The sequence below is a fragment of the Diorhabda carinulata genome, chromosome 2 (genome assembly GCF_026250575.1).
Source record: "Diorhabda carinulata isolate Delta chromosome 2, icDioCari1.1, whole genome shotgun sequence".
NCBI classification, from domain to species: domain Eukaryota; kingdom Metazoa; phylum Arthropoda; class Insecta; order Coleoptera; family Chrysomelidae; genus Diorhabda; species Diorhabda carinulata.
Genome location: NC_079461.1, coordinates 7,623,549 through 7,648,377, shown reverse-complemented (window position 1 = coordinate 7,648,377; position 24,829 = coordinate 7,623,549). Strand labels below are relative to the sequence as shown.

The 24,829-nt window shown below is 31.8% G+C and overlaps 1 protein-coding gene across 3 annotated transcripts in view; it reads right to left on the bottom strand.

The window, feature by feature from the left end:
• LOC130890765 (harmonin) overlaps positions 1-24,829 on the bottom strand; it is a 79,959-nt gene that overhangs the window by 5,091 nt on the left and 50,039 nt on the right. For 2 of the 3 annotated variants that reach the window (XM_057795067.1, XM_057795068.1), the window contains exons 4-9: positions 7,333-7,357; positions 3,626-3,766; positions 3,110-3,254; positions 2,122-2,329; positions 1,828-2,000; positions 1,536-1,727 (exon numbers count right to left, since the gene is read on the bottom strand). In XM_057795067.1, coding sequence (XP_057651050.1) covers positions 1,536-1,727; positions 1,828-2,000; positions 2,122-2,329; positions 3,110-3,254; positions 3,626-3,766; positions 7,333-7,357 — 884 coding nt within the window. Of the gene's footprint in view, positions 1-1,535; positions 1,728-1,827; positions 2,001-2,121; positions 2,330-3,109; positions 3,255-3,625; positions 3,767-7,332; positions 7,358-21,248; positions 21,273-24,829 lie in introns of those variants that run through there. The other variant, XM_057795069.1, reaches the window with a different exon arrangement.

Sequence of the window (24,829 nt, the reverse complement as noted above, 5' to 3'; positions counted from 1 at the left end):
AGTTACCTTCTTTCGCTTACTTGTGGCTCATACAATAATAATTTTCAAAAGAACATCAGTTGAGCATCAACTAATTGTTTTCATTACAGATGTTTCAGAAAAAAATGTCTAATAACTAATAAGAGTTATATCAAGATGTATACCAAGCATCGGCTGCAAACAGAAAACACAGACAATAAATTGGACAGTTTCTCGTTGAGATATCCAGAGGAATACATAAAATATAAATGCTAAATCCGTCGAAGTGTCCATTAGATTGAAACACTTTTCGACCTATGCATTAAATAGGAGGCGAATAAAAAGTTTGTAGAAATAATTACAATTACTACTACATATTTGATGTTTGAAGAATCGGGACTCACTGTTAACAGCACTATCATTGATATTAACATTGGGGAGGTATTAGTCTGTTGGGCTTATCTTGTATTTGATTTTTAATTGGTTCCTTGGACTAGTGATTATTCAGATATACTGAAAACTTGTATTGCCCATTGACACTTTGTCATAGGCTAGATTAACGACTATTATATTCACATTTTAGGAAAAAAGAAATAGGTTCGTCAGTTTTTCACGCACAAATCAATTTGAGCTAGAGGGAGAGACGTAATAAGTTCTGGTTTTTCTTTCTTTTGAAAACAACCACTCTATTTAAACTGTTGTTTAAACAAATATTATAACTTCATAAATACGAGGGTAGTGCTATATATTTACTACAAGGCTTTTTAAAAAATGATTCAACTTATGTACAAAGAAATCACCACCTACATCAATTAATATTCGTAGCCGAAGCTTTCATAATTTAAAATCTTGGTGCATTAATAAATTGCTTTGGCTATTGGACTGTCGTTCAAAATAATTACTACTAAATGATGTTTCACCAACTGGTGCGCTTGTTATTTTTTTATTTGCCTGTTGCGTCGTTAAGCGTAAGTGGCTCCCAACAGGTAACAATTTGTATCACATAAAGATGATCATTTAAAATAGAATTCACCGTTCACCAAGAATTGTCTCAATCTCTTGATAGGTGACTGTTGTGTATTTTTATGGCCAATGTACCACTTTTTATTCTGTGAGAGAAGCGTTTCAACTACTCAAAGTTACTACTTAATTCAGTGGTATTTAAAAATGCAGTATTGTCAGCTCTAGGTAACAATAATTTCGTGATACCTCAAAATATATAGAGTGGTCTTCGTATTTAAGAAGTTTTGGTGGCTTTAATTTTAGGGATGATTATTACAAATCATAAATTGCTGAAAAATTGGGATTATGAAAAAAATTGACCATAGTGTTAGAAATAAGCTTGTCTCAAATGCCAAAGCAAAGATTGTATACAACCAAAAGTGTCACTAATTAGAATGGGTTTTAAAAATTAGACAACAAAGTACCAATAATCCGTTATAACAGTACAAAATCGATTGTTTTAGGAGTAACAATCAAGATGTCTTGAAAACAGTTCACCCCGTATACTCACAACATATTTGCTCCAAGTATTTCTGAAACGCACGTCATGAAATATGAAATTAATATTGACTTACTTCGGATCTTCTCTTAATCTCCAAAGATATAGCTGAAGAAAGACTACTGCTCGCGGCGCTAGCAAAACTAGCTTTACTTGCCAGGCTGCAGCTGGAAGAACTTTTGGTAAGTTTGTTCACTCCATTAGACTGATCATCTTCATCAGTTCTATGGACTTCCACTACTATTTTGCTGTCTCTGCGTTCTGGAACCTTTAAAAGTACAAGAATTAAATCTTATCTAGTTTCAATGAACAATAATTCACTCAATAAATATCAATTATCAATAATTGTATTCGTTTCTTTTACTTACTTTATTATCTTGAGTGGATACGTTGGTTTCATAGTTATTGGCCATGTATTCGTGTCCATTGTTTTCTATAGTCGTTCCGTTATCTGATAAGCTGATTATTGTTGGTTTATAAATATTTTGATCTTCCCTTTCCTCTTCCCATTCTGGTAAATTCCAGTTTTTATTAGTTGAACCTGTGAAAATTTCAATTATTGACAATAGAAAGGAAGAAACATAATTTTTGAAAACTTTGTTTATTCGAAACAATGTATCAGGAATTAAAAACATTCTATTCAGTTCTCTCTGATATATTACCTCTTTGATTCAATCTGTCTTCTACATTTTGATTCTCCTCTTTGACTATAGACAACCGTTTCGGGTCTCCCCAAGAAGAACTTTGATCTTCAGTAACTGAACTAGCTGAACTATTATAACCACTAGATTCACCAGGAAATAATTCTGAGGCTGCTGCTTTTCTGATCAACAGATCTAGTTGACGTGAAGTTTTCATTATATTTACAGCCTAAAACAAAATATGAGTTCAATCAATATATTCTAAGAATATTTGAGAATGTTCCAAAATTATTTTCATGCCGCATGCGACAAAATTTCTTTTGAAAATTCATCTTAACTCCTTTTTTATTATTTAAAAATGATTTACGTAATATATAAAAGAAGTGAAGAACCAAAATATTAGCTCGCCAACATCTAGTATGTTGGTATGTATCAAGAAATCTCCAGTTTATTTTAAGAAATCCACAAAAAACATTATTTCAAGCAAGATGTGGTAGAAATTCATACTACAGCCCAAAACAATTCTTTTAGGGCCTATTTATTACACACTCTTGACAAATTTGTGCTTTACAGTGTCTTTTGGTAGCGATCTTAGTGGATTTATTTTAATTTATTGAAAGATTCATCTGTCGTGTTGTTAAGAAACATGTCTAATAAAAAATTAAAATTATCAATATGAAAAATAAGATATTGTCAAATATGTCATAGGATTGTTTTTATTTGAAAACTGCCAATGGAAAGAGAATAGGCAAAAAGAATCATTTCAAAATAGTTGTTGCAAATGTAGGAAGAGACTTATTGAATGGCCACCGAGTTCTAGCAACTTGATTAACATAGCCGATTGCAGTAATTTATATTATTGTTTCATTGAAATTGTTAATATTATCTAAGTTTATGTGAGTACTATGTGACATTTCTGAATTTCTTCTTCTAAAATAGATTTTTTTCTACTGCCTTTAACGGTTGAATCATTAAATATGAGATCACGCCTATTTTAAAGTTAACTCACCTCATTAAAAGGTATATCAGAAAAATCCACATTATTGCACTGCACGATCTGATCTCCTGGTCGTAAACCAGCTTCCCGAGCTATACCTCCTTCTTTCGTGAATTGTACAAATATCCCAGGTTTCCATTCTGGTCCTTTACAGATCCTAAAACATTTCAATCGATTAAAATAGGTTTTGAAAACTTCTATTTCGATTTTAAAGATTATATTGTATCTATTAGTCCGAGGAACCACTTTACATTACATCTACAATCTGACCCTGATCGTAAGCGAGATTAGAGAGAACATAAACTGCTGATGAAATTGCATCAAAGATCAATGATGACACGGTCGTTCAGATGAAACTCCAAAGAGTTGTAACATATTTCAATATAGGAGGAAAGTCATGATAGAAACTTTAAATAAAAAAATTGAGGAGATTGAAGAATAACATTTAGCTTCCAGAACTATTATTTCTCGTCTGATGAAATATGAACTAAAAAATATTGAATTGCCAAAGAAGTATATCAAACTTACCCACATCCTAGTTTGGATCTAGGAGCTACTATAATGTTAACGCGAACATCTCTGGGTTTGTCAATAAATTGCGGCGAGGATCTTGAAGAAGAAAAGTTTGTATCTGCAATTATTTGCCAACTCAATACGTCAGTTCTTTTTCTGAAACAAGGTTAAGATAATGAGTAGAGTCGTAGTTTGTATTTCCATCTTTCTATAAATTTCATTTAACAGAAACCATTTAAAACCATATTAACTTTACAATTTCAACTTTCAAGCAAGAAGAAAATAAATTTTTTATACGGGTGGCCGGAAGATTGACGTCAAAAAAAAACAGGTCCATCGTGTCATGGAGTATTCGAATCACCCCTATGTATGTTCTGTGATTTTTCACGGTTTTCAAGTTTTTTTATAAAGTTTTGAGAATTTTCGACTTGACCATCTTTAAAATAATCTACAAAAAAAGTATTAGACTTTTCTGATATTTTTTTGTAACTAAATCGTCATGAATAGTACTATTATACGTAAAATAACCAGCTTCGTAACATTGATAAAAATCATGGAAATTTTGATCTCAAGGTATAGAAAGTGCATTGCGGCTGGAGGTGGCCACTTTGAAAACTTACCTTAAATTTCATAAATAAATTTTATTTTCATTGTCATACCTTTTTCTTACCTAAAACTTTTTTGACCAACCAACCTCTAAAGCTAGATTTATTACGTTTGCAGCATTTTATATCATAACTTGATCAGAAAAATCATAAAATAGCAAGAATTTATTTTAAACCAATTGTTTGATTTTTTCCCCTTTGCTGGAGACTAATTCTAGCAAAAGTCGACGGTTAAGTAATATTATTTATTGTTGATTCTGAAAGCTGAGTGTTGAGGGCACTTTTTAAGCCTACTAAGAAACCACGAAGTAGCCTGTTTAGATTTTTAATTTAAATTTGAAAATTTAGATCATAAATCAAAATACACAACTTTTCACTTGAGACAAACATTTCCATAATGTTCATCAAAGTTCCCTAACTTCTCTGCTCCTTTTTGTGTTAGATATGTTTTAGTCCGATTATCAATAGACATGGTTTTCTTTTCTTATCCTTTACTATAAGGTTTTATTTTGTTTGCTTTGTTTGCTTTTTATTTCTATGTCCCATATTATTGAGAATTTTCCAGCGTTTCGTTAAATGTTCGACACAGTCTGTAATTTTGATCTGTGTTAGTGTTTATTATTCTAGCTTTCATATAATTTGTAGCAATGGGTTTGTCTTAGATATTTTGAGCTTCATTTTTGTTTTTGCTTTGATTTCATTGTCTGTTTTATCTTTATTACTTTTGTTTCAAGTTCTACTGGGCTGTTCTCTTCTGTGAGTTTTTCATGTACCTCGTCTTCTTTGTGTACGATTCTTTGGTTTTGCTGCCGGTGCACCATTGCACCATTCCCATATATTTGTCATGAATCTGCAATTTCAGGTAATTGGCGAGTCCTTCCTTGGCGATGTTATAAGATGCTTCAATGCTCACCATTCCTCTGCCTCCTTTTCTGTATAATATTCAAATAGAAAAAGTATTATTATTACCGATAAAACAAAATGAACTACAGAATCTTGATGACTTCAATATTTGATTCTTTAAGTCGAATATTCACCTGCCACTTTATTATACGTTCAACTAATTCGGTAGTTTGTTTCAACAAAATACACGACATAGCAACACGATTGAAACTTGCATCTTCTTTAGGTAGAACTGGTTTGCTTGACCTCGGATCAATCGTTTTCAATTATAATGAGTAAAATGCAGATCATATGATAAATTGGATTGACTGCAAATAGCGTCCTCGATATATCTTGGTATAACCAGTTGTGAGTAATTATTTTACCCGCGCTCTTCTCTGTATGTACTGCAAACAATTATCTTTTTGTTTCACAGGTTTTTTTATTGAGTTAAAGTTAGGATGATCTGGGAATTGCTTTCAATAATTAAAACTATGAACTGAAATATAAGGGCATGTCGCTTTTCTCGCTGTCAGTAAAATATAAATGGAGAATTATTTTCATATAATCATTAACGTGTATGTCCTTCTAGCTTCTCGTTTTTTGATTTTCGGAAGACTATTTTATTGTTAACGATGAAATGAAATATGTGCTTTTATGTGATTTCGGAAGATTTTCGCATGGAAACAGACCAACGAAGTAGGTGGGGTTTATTACCTAAACAAACAAGCTTGAGAAGATGCAATTAATAAAAGAACAATTAGAAAAGTTTAGTGAAAATCCAGACGTGTTAGTTTCTATAACTGATGATGAAATAGTTGAAATACGCATGCTGTTAATAATTTGATTATGATGTTTTTCGTCATTATCCAAATAGGGTGGTTTTATTAAGTTGGCATCGTTGTGACCCGTAATTTTCATAAACTCTTGCTCTTGTACACCACTTTTGTCCAATCAACTAATCGCGGTCGATCTATTAGAGTGATTAGTAATTTTTTTTCATTGGTATTGAAGCCAATCGCTTCAGCAGACTATTTTTTTCAATTTTGAATCATTTTTCTTCCAATGAGCATTTTATCATACCAGTGACTATTTTCGGATTTCCAGTGACGATTGATTCTTAGGAATAATCTGTTTATTTTAATATTTTGGTCTTTTTGTCATCAATTTTTCAAATAATCTGACAGGAAAAACGTTACTATCGTTGTTTTTCATTAAAAATTTTTTTTCAGTGCACATTCTTGAACTACTTTGGCAAGTATTGCTGAATATTGGGTTATATTCAACTCGATTTGTAACAGAACAAACGTTGTTTGATTCGATACAAAAAAAGTCAGTCAAGCAAGCAGCAGCTTCTCCACCTCGCAAAGCTAATTCTACCACGGCTATGTTATAGAATTATCAAGATATTTTCAATCCATAAATTTACCTAATAAGGGACAATTGATGTGATCCTTTTAAACATGGGTAAGAAAATCGAGTCCAAAGATTTCGGTAGATGCTTCCTTGATAATCCGTCAAGGATAATGGTACAAATTCATTAAATTATTGTATCATCATGAATTTTTGCTGAATGTATCAAATGTCCAACTGTTAAAAGGGTGCAAAAAATCGAATCTAAAGATTTCGGTACATACCCTTGTGATTACAGGAACTGATAATAGTACAAATTCATAAAATTAGTGTTTTGTTATTGATCCTTGATAAGGTACATAATATATTGGTAATCCTGACAAGGATATTGATACAAATTTACAGAAGTTTTGTATGTTCATTGATCCTTGATGAATATACAAAATTTAGAATAATCAGTTTGTGTTGCAAAAAGCGAATCCAAAGATTTCGTCACACGATGTCCTTGCTAAATGTCAATTAAATGGTTGAAATAGCACAAAAAATTGGGTCCAAAATTTTTTTTTTTGGTCACAGCAAGGATAAGAGGTACAAATTTCTAAAATTATTATAATTTAAATATATAAATATAGAGTCCAAAGATCGCTTTTCTAGTGAAGCTAGTAAAGATAATGGTAAGAATTCATTATATTTCTATATTTTCATCGGTTCTTAATAAGTGTGCAAAACTGATGATCCCGTATTTAAAATTAGGCAAATTCGCGAATAAAGAATAGTTTTTTTTAAACATTAGTATCGTAAAATTTGCTGTGTAATAAAAATCGTACCCAATCATATATAATTTTCTATTTCAAATAAATTATTCGAATAAAATTCACTTACTCTTTCACTGGTATCATTCCCACACCTGTAAAAGAAAACAAATTTATTAATTTACTTACAAGTGAAACGTGACTTGACTCGTGATGATTTCATAATAAACTATTATTATAGAAGAATGTAGATATCGAATCCAGAATTATAGTACCGTGTTCTTTAATAACTTACTATGTTTTTGTTTTGGATCTATTGCATTTGAGTTTAAGGTCATTTCGTTCTTTTAAACGTTAAATGCCAAGCTGTTAAGAATCAACTACTCTTTAAATATATAATTAAAAAATGATGTTAGATTAAAAGAAAAGATGGCCAATTGATGTTCAAAAAAATTATGGTTTATTTACATACGACAAACGTAATAAATTATTGAATAAAGTGATTATTACGTAGTGGACGTCATGTGACACTCCGTTTGAATTATCTGTTATGGTTACAGTTAAAAAATATGAAACATAAAGCACCTCCGCTCAAAGATTGTGTTAACTCAAAAAATTATAAAACTCCGTTATGCTACTATTTGTGCTAGAAAACTTGAAAATCGAATAATGAGTGAATAGTTGCTAAATGAAAAATCATGTTTTAGATTCAAACAAGAATTTCAAAAGCTAATTACTTGGTTGTTTCTTTTTTAATTGTGACTCTATTCGAGCGGAGGTGCGATATGAAAAAAGGCTAATTAATAAAAAAGTGTGGTATAAAAAGCATTTAATGAGTTTTAAGTTTGCTGTAATTTTTGAAAGCAATGTTTCATAATCTCATTGTCCTAAATAATTCTTGGTTTACTTGTAAATGAAAGAACTTTTAATAGTAAATTGCTTTTTATTTTAGAGAAGTACAAAGCTTGTTAATGAATCGTCAACAGAATAGAATATCTTTTGTATCTTTTTGAGATTGTAAATGCATGCAAAAAACATCAAAAATATAGTTTTCGCATGTCTCATCAATTGTTCAGTAATTTTTTTTTAAAATCGTAGTTAAAGCAATAATTACAACGGTACATGCATAGTGACTCATGATCCAATCAACTGTAAGTAGAGAAGATAGTAAATTTATGACAATATGATACTTTATATCCTATAAAATGTACAAGAGAATACTAAAATTTGATGTAAACAAATTGGCATAAATCAATAACATCAGGAACTAAACGAGGATGATTTTGACCGCTACGCAGAGTTTCTATACTATAAGTATGCAAGGTTTATTGAAATATCACCATCTCTGAAATTTGAATTATTAGATCATGTACCACTTGAATATCGATTGATATTATGTACCAATTATGTATTTATGTACTGTAAGTTTTTTTCATTCATTTTATTTTTAATATTTAATTTTTATTCTTATCGTTGTCATTTTATTGTAATAATTCCTAATTTAATATGTTCTGGCGTTAATAATGACTACACTTATAAATCAACTATTTGACTAATAAATGTGTACTCTAATTGTAATAAATTTGCCCAAATCTGGTTGAATCTTATTACTTATTTTTGATTAAGTTATTTAGATATGGATTCCACATATCTTCTTCTTCAGGTGCCATCTTCATTTAATGAACGTTGGCAACAATTTCGGCATACTTATTTCGGTCCTGAGTGGTGCGAATTGAAGATGATGTGCTCATACCAATCCAATCGCGTATGTTTTTCAACCATGAATGTTGTCTGCGACCAGGTCCACGTTTTCCTTCGATTTTTCCTCCTATTATTAATTTCAGTTTATCATACTTGTTGTTACGGTACATGTGGCCCAGAGAAGCGATCTTTCTTCTCTTTATTTTTATAAGTAACTCTATTATCTTCCCACATACGTCCAAGCACTTCATCGTTGGGTATATTTTGAGTCCATGATATTTTTAGTAGTTTACGGAAAATCCACATGTCAAAAGCCTCGAGTCTGTTCATGGTATCCACTTTTAATGTCCATGTTTCTGCTCCATACAAGCGAACTGAGTGCACGTACGCCTTTACAAAACGGTTTTATAAGTTTAGGTTCAAGGTTGCGTTGTTCTATACGTGATCTTACTTCGACGTCAGGGTCTACATTCTCTATTGCGGTGACATAGATGTTTATGATCAGTTGTGGGTTTCAAAGTCTTATTTTGGTCATTACTTTTGTTTTTGTTACATCAACTTTGTTGATTAGGTGTTGAAGAGCTTATGGATTGTCTGCAATGATAACTGCATAAGGTATGTTGTTTAATCTCTTGCCGTAATTTTAATTCCATCATCGTCACCGCCTATTGCTTGGTTGAATATATGCTCAGACTACATATTAAACAGTATTGGCGACAAAACACAACCTTGTCGTACCCTCTTTTTTATACACACCGGTTCTAATGTCGTTTGTCCATATCTAACCTTTGCTTCTTGATTCCAATGACGATTTCTATGTCTTGTTTGTCTTGTTTGTCTTGTTTGTCTAACCCTTTTTACTGTAGTAATGGCAGAAGAACGGTATGATTAACTCGATCAAAGCTTCTCATTGTCTATGAAACAGGCATAGACACTTTTCCCATGTCTTGACATTTCTGGAAGAGTATTAATAAGCTGGCTAGTGCTTCCCTTGTTCCTAAATAATAATAATAACACCTAAGAGAAACTAATCCACACAAACTAACCAAAAGAGAGCAAAGATAAAAGTGAAAGAATAGCTTGTTTTTCCAAATTACTGCTATTTATAATTTTCTCTAAATTTTCTATTCGTAACTTTCTCTTAGGTCATGTAAACCATCGATATTTACACAATCGCAAATTTCAAGTTTTGTAATGAAAATATAAGTATTTTTGAATTACTGTCTATCTCAGTAGTTCACTTATACAATCACATAATTAATCCATATTCTAAATATTCATTTAACACATTATTTATAATTTTAATTTATTCATAGTCTATGATCCTGATGAATATTACAATCGGCTTAACTACAATTTTACAACCAAAATTCTACGTTGAATATATATGTAACCCTTCTTATTTATATTTTTCATATATGTAATACTCCTATATGGACAGTTTCCATAAGTGGAAGGTGTTCCGACTAAGGAAACAAGTAGTGTATCGTTCTCTCTCTCCTCCGGACGCTAAAGTTAGTTCTGCGCATCTTTTTCGCGCATGAAGCATGTGCAGTATAGATAAAGTGTCTCGAACGAGAGAGAAAATGAATACTGTTGGCACCGTAACGTAGAGACGTTTTCTCCCATATAGTAGGAGTATTTATGATATTTTTGTACACTAAACTCATCTTCTTGAGATTTCAAATCAATGTCTTATTCTATAACAGATCTGTCACATTTCTGATAGCTGGTTGAAGATAGAAAAAGCCCAATTCCTATTTTAGGTTATGTTAATTGACATTTGCCTTTGAAAATTATTTTTATTTTTACGATTCATCAATTTAATAATGAAATAATATTTCTATCTAGATAATTTATCTTACTTATCTGTTATTTGAATAATCTTATTGCAAACAAATACCCCTAATCCATAGATTTCAATAACCGGTATCATTACAAAACATTCAAATTAACAGTTCCACTTTCCATAATATGGATAACCTCACAATCCATTTTCCACATATACAGATATCTATTCTAATTATATAAGTTTAAAATTATTATTTATGGTTATCTTGGTAGCTAGTACCACCACAGTCTGTCGGTTTAGATAATGTTCGTTCAAATGTTCTTTCACAGATCTGGTATAATGAATAAAACACCTATTCAATTGTGAAAGTGAATTTATTCGTTCTTTGACTGAAAACTCAGGAATTGCATATCGCAATCAAAAACTAATCGCCATCATTTTTTAATAAATTGTCGTTAAACATTAGACATTTTTTTTTTCAATTACATTTCATTACTCCGTGGAGGTTAGCGGATAGTGAACGTAGCTGCAGCGGTAAACCTCACAACCTTTAGAAAATGTTAATTATAAAATGACTCCTAATGAAAGAAATTTTTTATCCTTGTTTCTCCTTCTCATGGGAATACTTTTGAGAAGGTGATTTGATCCGCTAATTACATTTATATTTTCTCTTTTTGGATTACTGTACCAGGGATACGACGAACTGCATATCTAGATTCAAATATTTTACGAACCTCTGGAAACATTTCAGTATTTCCTTTCATACTAAGCTCTGATATACAGAGCTAATCATGAATTTTTGCACCTTTGAAATGGCTATAAGACAAAGATTCTATTCAAACAAATGTTCATTAAAAAAAAAGCGCTGAGTCTGTAACCAATTTTTTGACGAATGTTCTGCTTTAATCGGTTTTGTTCTCGGTTTATTCACGTAGACTCTACGGATAAAAAAAAACATAAAAACTGGGTAAAGGTGTAGACTACGGAAAGGCAATGGAATATGACATCTGGGCGAGTCAATTTATTTTGAAATTTTGTTAAACCACGGGTAAACCTTGATGTCTGAAAGATTGCGTCATCCTGCTGCATCTGTGTTTTAATGTTGTTACTCTAAAAATCCATTTTGACTTCTTCTGCAGTGTTAGAGTTCCTGAATCAAATAGTGCTTTTTCAAAAAATAAGATATTCCTTCCGAACTATCACTTTTGGAGAATGTAAAGACCTTGTTGTTTTCAATTTACGGTTTTCACAAAATTAAAACATTGTATTTTGTTTTTCGACCTATCGCCAAAGTATCTAAACGCTTGCTCGTAAGCCATTTTGAGTCTTCCCACGCTCGTTTGATTGCTCCAACCTCGATTTCTATCTCATGCACATCCTATGCTAAATGGGTACAACCCGCAAAAATTCATTGCCCACCCTGTGAAATTAAATAATAAATGTACGTGAATTATAGTACCGATAGAATCAATAAATCTACGTCACTAAATTTTATCGTAGCTATCAAATCGTAAGATAACTTCCGTGGCAATTAAGATTTGAATAAAAATTTATTGAGCATTCAATAAAAGGTGTGACCAAATCGATGGAGCAGCATTATAAACGATTATATTTTATATTAACTTTATTCTCTATTCTTTCAGTAATACTGTTGATCACTTCCAAGAGCGTTCATAGTATTGTTTGCGCGCACTATCAGCGGAAAAATTTATAATAGAATTAGTAGAACTAAAACCGTATTCATAGTAATTTACTATAATTTATTGAGTAATTATAAATTGTGAAAATAAATAAGTAATTAACTTTATTGTGAAAGGATGAGGCTTTACAAATGTAATAATTAAAACTAACGTATATTCAACCATAAATCAAATTTTAAATTTACTATTCAAAATTAAAACGTGGGATTTTATTATATGTCATTGCGTAAATGTTTCGTTGGTATTTCAAAGTATTTTTTTAGTTCGCTTTTCGATTACTTTGAAACAAGAAGATATTTGTTTGGAATTTCATTGGGCAATCGTCCTTTTATTTCGGTGATTCGCTTGTTTTTTCTCAATCGTCACTTTAACTTTCGCACTGCTGAATAGTCGAACCATCATTTTCAAGCACTTAATTATGGTGATATCGAAAAATTCTTCTATTGTTTATCCTACCCATATGTCCGGTCCATTCTTTTTTCTCCTTGCATCTATTCATTAACGTTATATCCCTTGCTCTCTCTTTATCCAGGAGGGTTTTTCCAGCTGATCTACTGCGTAACCTCATTTCTGATATCTCTATCAACTATTTTGCTTTAGCTGTATCAGAACGAATTTCTGTCCTATACTTGATAACTGTTCTTACTTTGTGTATGATTAGGTAAGTTTATATTTATATCTCCCAGTCATGCCGTTTAGATAGCATTCCATTCTAGTCCAGAGAACTCATAATGATTGATGGAAACTGCTCAGAAAGAATAGAAAGAACTAATTAGAGATAGATAATTGGTCTTTTTTAGCATTATTCTGCTCTTTTGATTCTGTTATTCTAAATCTGGTTTCAGATAAATGGAATCCCTCCATAATTTAATTGAAATGAAAGTTTTCTGGCTAAGAGATAATTTGATTGAGAAGAGCTGGCTCTAGATAAAAATGAACATAAATGACAATATACTAATTTAGATTGGAAATTCAATTGATGGAACGCCCATAAAAAGCAACTAGAAAATCGCTAGATTTATGATTCTGAGAAGCTTTGCTTGAAAACTTGTATAGTGGCGAATTATTAACAAATGAATCTGCAAAAACAACCCAAAAAGTTTCTTCATCGAAAAATTATTTTGAACAAAAATGTAATTAATGAAAACAACCAACAGTACTGAGTTATTGCTCATTGACGGATGGTTATTTTTAGAGAATAACGTGAATGGAAACCTTCAAGCTAAAGACTTTAAGAGAACGTGTTGTTCATATGTTCCATATTATTTTAACTGGAATGCTTATGTTAGAACATATAATGGATTTTCAGAAAAAACGTTGACATATTAGAAGCAATATCGTAGAGAAAGTTTGAAAATGTCTTTTATGAATTCATGGCTCTTAAAAATACACTCCGTATAGAAAACAATAAGGAATCGAAACAATCAAGTTGATGGTATGCGGAACTGTTATTCCAAAATCCGTAAATTTTATTATGCTATTTCAACAATTGCTTTCCTGGGAACATGTTGAAAAGGACGCGATTTTGTTTGAGTTCATTGTTTTCTCCAATGAAAGAATTCAATTCCTATAAAAGATTTAATTACTCATCTCACATGTCTTTTACAAGAGAGAGAGAAGTAATAAATGTAACAATAAATCAAGTAAACCCGATCATTGACCGCTAGATTTAATTCCATTGAAGGATGGATATTTTATAATAATTTGACTCAAAAGTATAATATCAAAAGCATCGTCATGTCCTGCTCGATATTCAGTAAGGAAAATTACTTTGAAATTATTTCCAGGAAATGTGACATAGAGCGTATAAATCATTTCTTTTCCGATACTCGGATAGACCAACAACCATTCATGATACCCTGATGCGGCTTATTTGCAATTGCAAAACACATCAAAAGTTTGCTAGCTTTACATACAAAGTATATCCAGGAAATTTTTTAGTAAATGTAGAAAAATATGCATTGCCAAACTACAAATTAAGAGTTACTTTGCACTGCACGAGTTGTGTAGTTGAAGCATGAAATTTTTTGTGGTTGTTCCATAGCTTATGCAAGGATTTTGTCGTGATTGATTGAAGAAATCAGTTCTTCTTCTTCTTCTTCTTATTCATTTTTAAGATCTCATGATCTGTTAGTTTTGCAGGTTCCTCTGTATCAGTTCCTGGGAGGTGGATTGCCAACTGTCCATCCATCTCTTAGGTGGTCGTCCGGGCACTCTTTTCCCTATTGGTTTCCCTTCAAGTACGGTGGCAGTCTACTCTCTTCCATTCTTCTCACGTAGGCGTACCAGTATATTTTCCTTTATCTCCCCCATCTTACGATGTCTTGCACCCCACATTGTTCCCTGAGGTTAATGTTCCTAATTCGATCTACTCTTGTTTTTCCCACTATATTCCTGAGCGTTTCCATTTTGGCTATCTGAAGCATGCTTTGGTTTTCTCTCTGGTTTGTATTCCGTATGTCATGATTGGCCTGATACAAGTCTTATAAATCCTAACCTTGCTATCCTTTCGCATTTATTCGTTCGCCCATAATATCTGCCTTAAGCAGCCTGATATGGCAGTCGCTTTGTTGATCTGGCTTCTTAGGTCTTTCACTGGGTCGTGATAACTCGACAGGTCAATACCCAGGTATTTAAATTGTGAGACTTGTTCGATTATTTTGTCCTGATCTACCAGCTTACATCGTACGGGTTCTTTAGCAAAGGTTATGTTCATCGCTTTGCTGACCTGGCAGAATATGTCCATGCTGAGGCTTCATCCTGCCTGATGCCTTTACTTTGGGCATGTTGAGACTACAGACTGCTCTTATGATAGTGTCTGGCGTCTCTTTCAATATAAGTATATTTGTGATGTCGGAGAGGCGGACCCAGTGAGTAGTTAAAATTTGATTTGGAGCACGTTTAGTCATTCACAACTTGTTATCACAACAGCTTTCTGTTTTAATAAGAGACGTGCTAAATTGAAATCAAAATTTTTATGTCTAATAAAATTGTATGAAAAAATCAGTTGATGTCTTTAATAAAAATCATTTGATTTTTTCAAATTTTATTGGAGATAATAAAAATGTTGATTTCAACAAGTTGTGAATGACTAAACTTGCTCCAGATCAAATTTTAACTACTAATTATTGTATTATAAGGTCGACAAGCTCCCTGGAATTTCTCGGGACCGACATACGACGATATATTGAAAAATTCTTAGCCTACTATAGAACCAAACAAAATTTCAATGTCAAAATATTTTATTGCTCAACATATTCTCCTCTTAATTGGATACACTTATTACAGCGAACCTGCAACGTCTCTAGACCTTTCAAAAGAAAATGTTTCTTCTTGCTCTGCAAATCAGACCTCCACAGCTTTTATTACCTCCTCATTGGAAGAAAAGTTACGACCTTTATTTTTTTTTCATTTGAGGAAAGAGATGATAGTTGGATTGGAAAATTATCAATGATTTTATATCTTCTTCATCATCTGAATTATCAGTAGAATCATTCGTAACGATATTGGGTAATTTTTTATATAGCAAACGGCTAAATGTGTGCCCTAAGCAAACAAACCTTATGGTCTTGTGATTTGAGTAAACGCAATTCTAAAAAATGCTTATTTATAACTCATACATCTATAGAAAATAATAATGTTGTTAAAGAAGATCTTACCCTTACCATTGTCAAGTACGAATACAAATATTCACAACTAACCTCTTATATTGTGACTCGTTATTCAGTTAATTAGATCCACGCGAAGAGTTCTACTTATAAAATCGATAAATAAACAACGAATTCAGTCAATTAATGGATTTTAGCTTTAATTATACAAGATAATGATCCTTTGACAACAAACACTATATTAAAATTAACAGGTAGGTGGAAAGCAGCCTGAATAGAATAAAATTCCAAAATATATACTGATGTTATTGTGAGGCCACCTTAATTTATCCCATTACGATGGACACTTTTTAAAACAATAAATAGTATTTCTCACCCCAGTCCTCCATATTGTATTATTCAGTTTAAGAAATTGAAGGAATCTCATTGGATCTGAGAGGATGCGTATATCACTAAAAAACTAATTAATTATGGATTCTGTTATTTATGGCAAACATATTATTGCCAAGACTTACGTCAATTTATTTATACATTGAATAATAAGTAAGTTCGTAAGTTTGCAATGAAAGTGATATTATTTCTAAGATCACTGAGATACTAGAAATGTTAAATATTCAGTAAGTAGGTTAATTAAAAGTAAGTACAAATCAGTCGAGTCAAAAAAAGTAGATAGCGTGAATAAAATTTCTGTTTGATAGTCGTAACCTGAATTTCTATCATATTTATAATATATACGGTAACTCAAAACGATGAATGGCTTTCATTTTCAATCCAATTGAAATAATAAAAAAAACGGATGAAATCAATCGAGAAAACGTTTTGAGAAAAGGTATGTGAAAATTATTTTCTCTTCCATTTTTAGAGTACACGTAAACGTGATAAATCACAGAAGAGCTCATAAAAGTAGTAATAGGTTGAAGAATTTTTTTATACAGCTTAGCAACTAGCAAATTTCTTCGGTTACAAAAAAATTGTGTTAGTTTTATGTATAACTATTAACTTGAATTTGTGTATTATTGTATGTATTATTAAATACACTGGCTTTTACTGTGGAAACATACTATTCACAAACTAATAGATACACTCAAGTTCCATTTTCTGAAATTATTTCGAACTTTACAAAGTGCTGTGGTGCGGCGTTACAAACCTAAAATTTTACCTTCAAAATTATGCAATAGGTTTTACAAGTAACCGATCCTAGGGTGTCGGTCTACCAAGCACATAGAGGTATTTGACCGATCTATGAGTCATAAGTCAAATTTCCAAAATGTGTTGCCAAAGCAAACAGACAGGTAATTTCGATAACAAACTACACCAAGATAAATATTCGACCTACTTTATATCTATTGTATTTATATCACAAGTGTACTTGCAGCCAGTAGAGGCAACAGTTATAATTGGTGTCTTAGGCGTCGGTGTTGAATTAGAGACTTTGACGTCGATTGTTGTCGATTCTTCTCTGTCTAAGAAAATAATAGATCCGAATACTGAAGGTACTTACGAGGATATATTTATATCCAGTTAGCCTAGACCAGTTCCCTGCATAATAAAATATTGTGTTACCATAGCAACAAACAATAACTTATTAGAAGTGTCAGTGTTAAGTGCGACGTCAAAAAAGTAAACCAGAGTTACGCGATAAATTAAAAAGATGAAAAAGAAAGAAAAAAGATGTCCACCGAAATTGTGAAAATCGAAAACTTTGAGTATAGAGCCATCATCATGTACCTGTATTTAAAAGGGTTAAGAGGTAAGCAGATTTACGAAGATGTGCTCAATACCCTTAGTGGTCAATGTCCTTCGTATGCGCCCGTGAAAAATTGGACTGCAAGCTTCAAAAGAGGTAAATTTTCCATTGAAGATGATGACTGATCGGGAAGGCTAATTTCTGTATCAATCCCCGAAAATATCAATGCAGTTCATGACATGATTTTGTCAGACCGTCGAATTGGGCTACAACAGATATTTCATACAAACGCGTTAACCATGTAGTTTACGTCAATTTGGACATGAGAAAAATTCCTGCAGAATGGATCCTCAAATGTTTGAATGTTGACCAAAACCGTGCAAGGATAGAAGCATCGCGTTCGATCTGTGCTCAATTTGAAAACGATGTAGACTTCTTGAACCGAATTGTTACTTTGGGTTCATTTCTACGATCCAGAAGCAAAGCAACAATCGATGGAATAGTGACACTCTGGTTCTCCAAGACTAAGAAGTTTCGTGTCCAAAATTTTGCTGAAAAAGTTCTTACTTCAGTTTTTTGGGATTGCCATGGAGTAATCATGATTGATTCTTTGGATAAGGATAGAACAATTACTGAAAATTACTATTCGATACTCTACGGGAAAAAATTAAATAGAAAAGACGCGGAAAGCTATCCAAAGGTGTTTTATTTTTACAGGACAACGCCCCTGCACACAAATCTGATGTTGCCATGCAAAAAATTCGTTTGAATTACTAGAACACCCCCTTTATTCACCAGAATCGGCTTCATCTAACTATTATCTCTTTCCTCGACTGAAAAAAAGTTTAGAAGGTCGTAAATTGTCTTCCAACTAAGAGGTAATAAAAGCTGTAAAAGTCTAGTTTGCAGAGCAAGTAGAAACATTTTTTAAAGGTCTAGTGATGTTGCAGGATCGCTGTAATAAATGTATCCAATTGAGGAGAATATGTTGAGTAATAAAATATTTTGACATTGAAATTTTGTTTGGTTCTATAGTAGACTAAGAATTTTTCAATATTTCCTCGTATTTATCTATCTATCAAAACATTTTAATTTTTATTTTAGTTACATATTCTGGTATTAATTTTTGAAAAGTGGCTTTAATTCCGAAAAAAATTTCAATCCTTATTTCTTTCATTTATATAAAAGTTACCGTATCTACGTATATCTAGCTATTCCTTCTGATGGAGTTGAAAGTTTGAGGCCTTGGCTACTGATCGAAATACGCATTAGTCCCGGAAAACTGCGGTTGAGTTTGATATATATTTTTTTGTCTTCCCCACTCTAACGACCTGTTGCACAGTTTGTTTTTCAGGCATTAAAAAAAAACTAAAATCTATTGGAGAACTATGGGTTTCTTCCTTTAATTACACTTTTAATACGGAACAAAAACCTTGGTATTTCATCTAAGATACTAAAGGTCAATCGGTGAGAAGAGTTGTGATTATTTCGGGATTTGTAATTATACTAGTAATGAACCTCGAGGGAATTATTCTTTCTAACTAGTCTAAGACGTTCATGGTACAACTATAATAAAACATGCAATGTTACCTATTGGGCCGCAAAAGCTCGAATTAAACATTTTAGAGAATATCTGGCATAAGGAAAGTAACAATAAAAATCTAAATATCTTTTCACCTGAAATTGTTCCACTTATTTTACATGCAAAGCCCCATGAAATTGACGAAAACTCTTCAAGCAACGAATATGAAAATATTTTGTTTGATTAATGTATATTTTATGTTTGTGTGCGTGTATTTTTTCAATCACAATATAATTTTATAAATTTCTTAAATTTTTTCTAAATAATACATGATTAGGTTCCACCTTTACCTTTTTCTCGATAAATGTGCCTAATCTGAGGATGAAAAGATTTTTTTATTACGTAATTTCTCTTAAAGTACAAAGAAGGTCCCAGAAGTACCAAACCTGACCTAGAGATGGCGGTAGTTGCTTGAGAAATAGCACTTTATTAGAAAGTGCATAATGTATCCAGCATATGTTTCAAGATTGAAGACGCCACGTTGTTTAGTATTTGCTTGGCAGCTATCAATAGTGGGTGAATTTGTAAACATGTAAACTAATGTAGAAGTTCAACTAGATTCTACTCTGGGTGAGACTGCTCCTTTGTTATCAAAGTAATCTGCAGCAGAACTTGAAAGAGGCGATAATACCTACGAAGGCCAGCATCGCAGTGGTCAATCAAATGAGGTGGAGAGTCCAAAAATATTGAAAAAGATTATGCGAACTTATTGCCAACCAAAAACGGGCGCGTTTGAATAAGAAGAAATTGTGTTGTGTTGTTTCATGAAGACAATGCACCTGCTCACACATCCGTTATTGGCCAATGGCCAAAATTTATAAATTAAAGATTGAATTGTTTCCTCTTGCCCCTATTCACTAGATACACCCCCTAATTTTTTAGCCAACAAGATGATAACCTGGAAACAATACCAAGATACTGAGAAAAATATTACTTCTCAAATGAAAATAGATTAGAAAAATGAAACAGTAGTTACTCACAAAATATAATGTAATAACAACTTGAACATAAAGAAACAAAAAAAAATTAAATCAGTCCTTTGACAAATCCTACACGTAATAATTGACTATTAACTAACAATCAATATTGTTTGAGAATTTGGATTTGATAGAGATGATGACTAAATTTGTGAGCCTTTCTTGTATCATTATTTCTTAACAAATATTAATAATTTCTAATTTATTAAAACTTCTTTCGCCAAATAGGCTAGAAAAATTCCTAATGCCAGAGTAAAATTTGGAAAACGGGGAATGATTACATTTATGACTATCATATCCAATATTCCAGTTGGCTGTTTCCCACCCGCGAAAATATGAAGTTATTTGTACACTGTCTTTCTTCCTTATAACTATTAAATATCAGATAATAAAGTAAATATTCCACACAGATGTCAAGTAAATCCCGGGATCTATAATTGCAAAATAAAAAGCAGTCTTGAACATCTGAAAGGAATTTGAAAGTGGTTCATCAGTGCCCTCGTAATTAAATGAGATAAGCCAACACTCATATCCCTGATAAGTCGAAATGAAAAGCAACCAATTCAATTTATTAATAACTAGCATATTCATTTGTCATTTGTTTATTTTATAAGTTCTTGATATGAAATAATATCAGTAAAATATTTAATTAAAAATGAAAAAATAATATCTAAATATTCAATTAAAATTTCAAATTTTTAACTACATAAAAATTCTCGTTGGTTTTCGGTTGTGACGTTATAGGTTTGAAAGAAAACATTGAACTGCTATCTGCTTTATGACCACGAGGTTATCGTTGCCGGCAACATAGCGCAATGCTTTTATAATACAGTTTTTATTTATTAGTTACGTATAAATAAAATATTTTTCTATATAAAAGAATAAAGTTAATAAACATTTCATAGGTTAAGTTCTTACATTATTACATAATCACGTTAAAAATTAAAAGCATAATAAACTGTAAGATACTAAAATAAGTTAAATCTGGATCTTACTTACATTAAAATGATCCTAACAACAAAAATAATTACATCTCGCAGGATCGTCAAAACGACCAACACTTGCAAACCATTTTTGTTATATATTCGAATTTCTTGGCATCATAAAAAAACTTTATCGAGTGTTTTAATCGTGGTATTTTTATATCCTGGCACAAAACACGATCTATTTACCATTTTTCAGATGAATGAAAGTTTAATAATAATTAATAATAACGCTTGTTTTAAAATAACCAAGAGAATAGCTGTCGTATTTACTTTGTATCATATGTTCAGTGTTTATTTTACACGCAATATGGCGGCCTCACTGAAATGTTTGAACTACCTACAAAATTTTTTAATTTTCAATATTTTTCTCTCTATAAATATTGATTAAAGAATTAGAAAAATATGAACTATTCAGAACTATTTTTTCTCAAACCATGCAAGTACCCTATTTTAATTAATTTTCTCCTACGCGATATTCTTTTTTCGAATTTATTCTGTTTATTCCGTTTTAATTCAAAGAGATTATAAATACCCTTTTCAAAATCGTGACTGATCATCCTTGATACTTAAACGATCTATTTTTTAAGAACGTGGCATTCTGCATGTTACTATAGCGTTTAAAACCACCGCATAAGTATATGTTGAGAAATAAAACAATTATTGCTAAAGACAAAATAACAAGTGAAGTAAACGGGCGCGTTTTATTTAATTATAAAATTAGTACTGCCTACCACCTCTAATACGATAATGGTGAATTGAACGTGCAAATATGTGAAAATATGGGTAACTATTTTTTTATTTTTTGAATGAACGGAAAGGATCAAAATAATTGGGAGATCAAATACGAGCTGTTAAAAAAAATGATGAACCTTTATTTTAATTGAAATATGATATGTTCGAGCTTGTCAGTTTTCTACTGCAGCGGCCGCAGTGAGATCTTGTTTGCAGTGCCTATTTTGGCACATAGATCTTGAACAGCATTAAGATTTGATTCCAGATGATCACGAAATGTTAAAGCTGTCTATGGTAATGTAGTAACTCTATAGAGTATTTACAAATGGTATGAACGATTTCAAAGTGGAGTTGAATCAGTTCAGGACGAGGAATGGTCGGAACGTTCTTAGACCTGGAAAAAAAATGAAAATTTGGAAGTAGTAGCCAAATCTGCTTGGAAAAAGAAGATTGGGGTACTGGCCAACGGACATCTTCTTCATTACGAAACTTGCCACGCGACAAGTGGTTTTTGTTTCGCTGAAATTTTTCCTTTTACATCCGCCTCATTGAGCAGATTTCGCACTACATAGTATATTATTCATACATATCATATGTTTTCGTAATATTATTTCATTATTTTTAATAAAATAATGTACCGTATTTGAATCATGCATAAGGCAGAGAGTGTTGAACTGGAGAAATAGAAGAGGTGGGATGAAGTCCTCGCTAGCCTCCCTAGCCTGTCTTAGAAAGCCATGTATCTGTCAGATATGAAACGTGTGTTGGAGTATTAATTTGAATTCGTTGGGAAGTTGGACTTTATTGAAGTCAAAAGTTACAACAATGCTATTTGTGTTCATAAATACATTTCCTCCTACTTCATTACGAGAAAGATTCTTACTTTCTTACCCTAGTTAGGATAGGATAGAATTTCTTAATTATACTAAGTCTAAGTAAATCTACAATACATGCAGAAATCTAGACGAGATTTGTGCCCGGTGATCAAAATTTAATGATTTGTACAAGGAGAAGGTGATATATATTTTTTCAAATAAATCTACTCAGTACAACCTAAAATAAACTAGTGGTATTAAAAAATGGAAAATATGATTAATTGAACGGTACCTTGCGTCTCATATGATTTATTTCAAATATCCATGAAATTAAAGCCGTACAAATATTGTAAAAAATCTTTTGGTACACTTCAATTGTCGTAAATTGTATTGTGGATCCCATAATACTCGATATAACAAAACTATAACGGCAAACATACATAGTGGCTGTAGGAGGAAGTGTCTGTTTTACATAGAAAAACGTGGGTGTGATAACTATTTCTTCATGGTTGGTTGAAACAGTACTTTACCGTCATGTCTAGTACCGTGTAAACTTATTCACCGGCTTGAACTTCACCAGGAAGTTTCCTATCGATTCTTAAATGAATGCAATCACTGATATTCTAACGGCTCTGTATCGTCATGGGGTCAGTTTAGCAAATATACTCGATGCGTCATTTTACTTAATTAGGTCATTGACTCTTAGCTGTAAATTATTCTTTAAAGGCGATTACATTTTTTAGTTCTGAAAAACCGCTAACTTATCCGATTAATCAATTTAATTCTGAAATAGAATTTAAACAAAAACTTTTTTATGCTTGGTGTTTAAGCTCACATTACATATTTTTTTATTGGTTTTCCAAGAGAAAATTATTTTTGGGAAACAATTCTAAATAGTCCAAGACTTGCACGTGAAAAATAATTCAATAATAAAAATAATTCAAAAGCTGACTATTTTTATTTTCTACAATAGAGAATGATGAAAGTTTTTTTACAAAATTTGATTTCATTATTCAATTGTATGATTTTTATTTATCCTCAATCTATATTTCAGTATAATCAAAGCAAAATTTCTATCCATTCAGCATCCTTTTAAAGTTTAAGAACAAGAAAAAGTCGCTGGTTGATAGATCTAGAAAATTCGGTGAAAAAAGAAATAATCCGAAGCCTAATTAATGCAATTTCGCTTGTTTTCACTAATTTGTGACACTGTACATTGTACTCTCTTTAAGTCTAAATGGGGTCGTTTTATTTCAATCATATCATGTCTTATCATGGGTCTATTACTGTAAAAGAGATCTTTTATTTGGCCCCACAAATAAAATTATAAGCAAGTTAGGTCTGGAGATCTGGCTGGCCCTATAAATAAACTTCCATGTCCTGTATTGCTGCGTAAAAGCTCTTCCAAACAAAATCAAGTTTATACAAATCAAATGAGCAGGAACTGTTTAACAGACATTTTTTATAATGTAATCTTTTACTGAGATATGACCGATGGCTAATCTAAGTTCCTTACCTGGTACATGTAGGACCTTGTCGAATGCTCCGTTCCAATATGATAAGCTGTTGAACCAAACTATCTCCCTTCCAAGGTATATTAACGGCTTATAATATTCGGTGGCACTAAATTATTTTGATATGTTGTTGAAGTAATACCAAGGAATCCTTAATCGAATAAAGCATCCCGAATAAAAAAACTCCTAAAGGAACGGTTATCTCAATAAATTAGTGATCAGAATAAACAGTACTCCGACAGGAAGCAAAATCGATTTGTAAATAATGGTGTGTTGTTAAACTTGATATATAGTTGAACGTATATTAAAATAAATTGGTAATCCAACTGAGATGAAGTATATTGTTTAACAATCCATAACTAGCGATTAAACCATATGAGGAAGATGTGATTAGAAAAGACTTAGCGTTGGCAACCTGAAAATTGTTCTTAATACATTTCCTGTATCAATAAACAAGCGAGACAGGTTGATTAGTAATCATTTCGTATCGGAAAATGTCTTTTTTACCGAATACCAGCTGACATTGTTAGATC